Source organism: Ceratotherium simum, chromosome 36, assembly GCF_057802395.1.
Source record: "Ceratotherium simum simum isolate JZ-2026a chromosome 36, ASM5780239v1, whole genome shotgun sequence".
Lineage (NCBI taxonomy): Eukaryota > Metazoa > Chordata > Mammalia > Perissodactyla > Rhinocerotidae > Ceratotherium > Ceratotherium simum.
Genome location: NC_141935.1, coordinates 18,563,324 through 18,569,323, shown reverse-complemented (window position 1 = coordinate 18,569,323; position 6,000 = coordinate 18,563,324). Strand labels below are relative to the sequence as shown.

General features: G+C 39.0%; 1 protein-coding gene across 1 annotated transcript in view; it reads left to right on the top strand.

Moving 5' to 3' along the window:
* The first annotated feature begins 434 nt into the window (after positions 1–434).
* SLC30A10 (solute carrier family 30 member 10) overlaps positions 435–6,000 on the top strand; it is a 42,084-nt gene continuing 36,518 nt past the window's right edge. Inside the window, exon 1 of the mRNA XM_087424243.1 lies at positions 435–1,133. Within this exon, the coding sequence (XP_087280369.1) occupies positions 683–1,133 (451 nt within the window). The 5' untranslated portion in view covers positions 435–682. The remainder of the gene's footprint in view (positions 1,134–6,000) is intronic.

Genomic DNA, 6,000 nt, shown 5'->3' with positions numbered 1-6,000 from the left:
GAAACTAACTAGGGTTGTGTCTTCAGCTTTTCCACTTTAAAGGTGGTTTATCTTTTCTAAACATGAGGAATGTTTTTCTTGTCTTATTTATGGAGAACGTTTGGAATAGGGTGCTGTTTATTCCAGATCAGGGGACAAGGTGGTAGAAAAATCACCCTAGCTTATCTTTGCTTTCACTTACTGTAGCTCTGATTTCTGGGTTAGTTCTCTGTTCAATGCAGTAAACAGAATTCACAACTATTTACTCACCAGTTAGACAAGATATGATCGTTTATGTCAAGTGACTTGTCTTACTAGAGCAATTATTGCATGCATGGAGGATGGACGCTAGGAAGGCCAAAACCACAGATGACCTTTGGCATGATTCAAAGACACAGAGGTCTCGACTTCTGTAATTAAACACACAAACAAATAACAAAAGTCATCTTTCAAGTCCATATCTGAAGCCAGTATCTTTGATTTTCATAAGTCCCAGCTCACGTGACATCTCTTGTTTAATTGCCCTTTAAACCACTTTATGGCTTTATAGCAGCCTATAAAAGGTGTTTTCCAAATATGACAAGCACTGAAAGGCTGAAGGGGAGAGTTATCCAGGAGTTGTAATCACTAAATCTGTAGCTGCTCCCCTAAGAGCTCAGGCTTCTCAAGAAAGGAAGAGGAACTGCTCGAGAGCTGAGTCGCCATGGGGCGATACTCGGGAAGAAGCTTCCGTTTAATCCTCATGTGCGTCGTGAGCGTCCTCCTCTTTGTGATGGAGCTGGTCATCGCCTACGTAGGCAACTCCCTCTCCTTGGCCTCCGATGCTTTTGCCGTCGTTTCCCACTTTGTTTCCATGATCATAGGTTTGATTGGTGTAAGGGCCACCAATATAAAACAGCACAGGAACAGCACTTTTGGCTTTATTCGGGCCGATGTTTTGGGAGCATTTGGCAACTCTATTTTTGCTGTGGCACTGATGTTCAGCATCCTGATTGAAGCTATCAAAAGGTATGTTAATCCCCAGAAGACAGAGGCGCCGCTGCTGGTTCTCAGTGCTGGAATTATCGGGCTGTTCTTCAATGCTCTTAACTATGTCATCTTCTTGGACTGCTGTTACTGCACAGCACCCAGGCCCCAGACAGACGCTGAAACAGGTAAACAGCTGCTCAGATGTTGTAGTAATTTGGTCAGACTCCTGGCAGGGGCTCCCTTAGGGGGCCTCTGATGGTGCTATGGAGAGAGGCCCACCGCATTTTGTCGGCCTCTAGTCCCTGTGACTTTACAAAATGTCTTTCTCGAAAGAGTTGCCTTCAGTCCGAAGTTCCTTGTGAGCTGGGTGGCAGCAGGCCGCTTTTATCTCGGGGGTCTTCTTTGATTTTTAGTCACCGGGAATGAAAAAGCGTTCAGTCAGGTAAAGAGAGAGGAAAGGCATTAACCAGAGCCTTAGAGGGAGCATTTTGAAAGAAAGTGGTTGTGGCTTTGAAAGCAGTTTCTTCTAACTAATGACTCACTTTTGTTTACCCAGATGTGACGTGACTCTGTTTGAATTTAAAAATAATATTTTTGTGTCCCCGTAAAATATGTGCAAAAAATACTGGACTTCATAACCAGCACATGCTGAGCAAAGTATCAAACAGTTGGCTAGGCTGATAAACTCTTCGGAATATATTCAAGGAATGTTACATAAAACGGAGGGAGAAAAAATAAAGGAGATGATCTAGTAAACTTAGTTCTTTTTTGGATGGAAATATTTGTGTTTGTTTATTGTATACATTTGTCCTATGTGAGAAAAAGGAAAACTATTTACTAAAAATCTTTAGGAGGGACTTAGGAGTGGGGACCAAACTTAGTGGGTCATCTGTCAAGAGATGGAATTAAATCTTGTATGACAACAATAAATCTAAAACAATAAATCCAAAAGACAAATTATTAGACGGAACCATGTTTTTTTATTGCCACAAGAGGAATTTAAAATATGCATATATTAGAAGCTTCTTGCAGAAGAGAAATTTCCAGTGCTTTTTTGAGGAGTCCTACGGTGTGAACAGACCAGGTTCAAATCATGGCTCTACCACAAGGCAGTGGTCGAATCACTTCACCTGGCCTGTTTGCCCACCTGTAATGTGGAGGTAGGAAGGACTCAATGAGATCCTAAGTGGTTAGCTCTTAATAGGCACTTGGTAAAGAGTAATTGTTGGTTTTGTTTTTTTTTGGATGACAATGCAAGCCTTTGAATTATGCGATAATCCAGTATTATTGAATTCTAATTACCCATCTGGATTTTAAGAAATTTCAAGGCTTATTTTATGTTGATCAGTTTTCTCTCACTAGTAGGGGCATTATATAACTAAGCGTGGGGGGGGTGCTCAGAGTCTAATTTTGCATTTTTTTATTGTATTCCTCATGTCTTTGCAACCATCATAAATTAGGTCAGCTGGGTCCAGTCCTTTATCCTCTGTCTAAATGTTCCTATTGGTAGAATGCATGTTATGGGAGCACCTATAGCATGTGTTAAGTATAAAAGGGAACAAACAAGAAACTAGAGTCTATATCTTTATTCAATTTAATAAATCAATTAGGACCTCATCTTTTTAAAAAGACAATAATTAGTTAACTTGAAATTCTATGCTTTGTTTACATCAGTCATCATGTGAAAATTACTACTTGAGGTTCTGGATCATAAATTCACATAATTGATATGACAAATATATATTTTTTATTGCTTAGTATAAATTTAAGGCAAGGAAGTTGATTTCAAATGGTTAGTATTAGCAATGGAAGCGTCACCATTACTAAACTAACTATTGCATTTTTAGTTCTAATTTTGTCTTTACTGTTGGCATGTGATAATTACCTGCATGTAGCAAAAGCAATTTAGGCAGAGTTTGACTCTTTGACCAACATGACAATTAGTAGGCAATCGTAGTTCTATTTTTATAAATTGAATTATTATTGGATAGGTCTTAGTTCAGCTCTTGCTTGGGAAGGGGTGCTTTTTCTTTTTAAAGATTTTATTTATTTATTTATTTTTCCCCCCAAAGCCCCAGCAGATTGTTGTATGTCATAGCTGCACATCCTTCTAGTTGCTGTATGTGGGACGCGGCCTCAGCATGGCCGGAGAAGCGGTGCGTCCGTGTGCGCCCGGGATCCGAACCCAGGCCGCCAGCAGCGGAGCACGTGCACTTAACCGCTGAGCCACGGGGCCGGCCCAGGAAGGGGTGCTTTCTAATGTTTATGTCCATGCTAAGATGACAACAAGAGGCTTAAGACAAATATTTCACCCTGAACATATGGGTTTCTATTGTCTTAGTTCCAGAGTATCTATCTTCTTTTGAAGTATTTGATGCTATCTAGTATTCTACTTTAAATAACTAAGTATAGTGATAGGTACTATACACATATAGCTGAGGCTTTAAGTTCCATGTTGTGTGTTAACTTATTATTTTGGTAGCTTTTGGTATTGCTGAATTCTTTTATTAGAAGTTTCAGGGTGTTGAAACCCTCCAAGTAATTTTAGGATAGTTACTTAGCTTCTTAGTATTTATATCTCCAGTTATACATTTATCCCTTTTACTAAAACATACATTTTGATATTCTTCTCATCACCCAATTAGTTGAAAGTAAACTTTTGAGTTAGAATAACACACCACTGAGTGCTTGCTCTCCGAGCTGCTAGTTAAGACTCACAGACCATAAGACTATAGCCTGCTGGGAGCCTTTCACCAGACAGTCCTGTAGACACTGAAAGCAAATTGGGTTTCCTTTCCTTGTAGGGCAAATTTTATCCAGAGACAAGCAAAGTAGGCCAGGCTCTGAGAGTTTTAGGAGAGGCAAGGGGGAATTTGCTACCTCTGTCCCAGTAGCAAATACCATGGAGTCAATGAGAGATCAGAAACTGCACAAAGGCAGCTTTTCAAACTGCAAAGGGGAAGGTGTTCTAGGCATAGGTTCCCCGAGTTCTCTTTCTAGTTCAGAGACAGGATTGGAATGACTGGGATTTTACGATAACTATTAAATAATTTTAAGAAGCATGATGCTTAATTCCCAGAAGCTGTTACGTAGTTTGCTGTCTGTCCATATCTGACACTCATCATTGTTTTCCCAGCACTATCATAGGTTTTGAACAATTCACTTCCACCTGAGGGCTCAGTGATAAGTATACACACACATATCATGCCATAGTAGATGCTTAATAGATTCCCTTCCATCTCTTCTGTATGTTCGTGACAGCTTGCTTAGCCCCTGACCTCTCTTGTCAGTTATCGAGAGTGAGTAAGATTAAAGGAAGGTTTAAAAATGGGTGTATTTCACATTTGTGAAATCCAGTTCACCTGAATTTAAAAAATGGCAGCTCCTTGTTCTCAGCCATTTTCTTCTAATATGCAGAGGCTGCTCTGACTGATGAGCTAAATTTTAATGAAAACCAAGTGTTTACTGACACCCAGTTGTCAGGCACTGTGAAAGTGTACAGAGAATAATTACAGCACCCTATCGCGTACATTTGGAGATTTGTATGTTTTGTGAAATAATTAAAATGGATCTCATACTTTTGGAGAATTGTATGTATTGTGAGAGAGTGTTTGCTATTTCCAGACAAGAAAACAGAGGTTGAGAGGTCCACAATCATAAACTAGTTAATGGTAGAGTACAAAGAAATTAGAAGGTTGAGTCCAAGTCCTTAATTAAAGACCCTACTCTGCTTGGCCAAAAAAAAGAAAAAAATCATGGACAGTGAAAAATTATTTGGCAATAATCACAAAATAACATGTCAAAAAGTGTAAATTAATATACCATAAATTGAGTCCTAAGTCCGGTAGCTGAGTGACTTCCAGAAAATTTCTTAAACTTTCTAAACTTCAGTTCCTTCATCTGTAAAGTGAGTAATCCATCTCATAAGGATGTTGTGAGGTTGAAATCTTGTGTGAGTAAACTGGTCAACATGGTGCTTGGTGGTGGTGGTTGATAGTGATCGTCCAAGGGCTGAGGAACAAGGAATAAATGAAATATTAGTAAGATCCCTCTGCAGACAAGTCCCTTGCTCTATGCCACAACCATGGACTGGCAGCCACCTTATCCCTGGCCAACATGCATAATACATATGATCAGTACAGATCCATCACCACTCCTGGAAACCCACACAAACCATGTGTCTCACTGAGGATAGGTTAGTAGCATCCTTAGTAGGGTGAACCAGAAGGAGCACAGAGCAGTACCTGGAAAATAGGGGTTCTGGAACTTCTTTCCTCGTTCACTAGGTCTGATACTGGACAAGATTCTTAACCACTTTGAGCCTCATCTCAGATATCATTATAGCTATTTTAAAGAATCTCTATGCTTTTCTTTTGATAAATAATAATACCTTCGCAATGTATTATTTTTCAAAGGTCTCTCGTAAATTTTACCTTCCTCATCTTTCAGTGCTCAAGGCAGCACTTTGTAGAGGGCATTACTTACGTTTTTCAACTATTAAAAATTATATATTTTAAACTGTCATAATGATATTAACATGTCAATATGTCACTCATTAAAGTAATGGAAATATAGCTCATACTTCCAAGTTACATATTTCCAAGATAAAATGAAGAAACAGAGGCACCAAATATTTTAAAGTTAACCCAAAGTTGATGTTAGAACCAAGACTTTGCATTTCCATATCTTCTTTGCCTCTAAGATGATTTGCCTTTCAAACGTTTCCCTGCAGTTCTGTCGAGTGAGTAATGACGTTCCCGTTTTCCTTACTGGGAGGCTTAATTTTCCAGGAAGTTGGGGTGAAAGTAAGCTTATTATTTTGGTTTTCTTACTGGCCATATGTTTACAAGATATAAAGAATATAGTTGTTGTTTTTCACCACTTTCTTGCTCTTTGATGGAGACAGAATTCATTGTGGTTTTTATAGACCATTGTGTATAACTGTCTCTGATGAAAATGACATACACTAGTTTCGTCTGCATTTTTTATGAGGCAGTAATATCTAGAGACTCCTTTTTCTCAGAAGAATGTCTTTCAAAGTCCACATCCTGA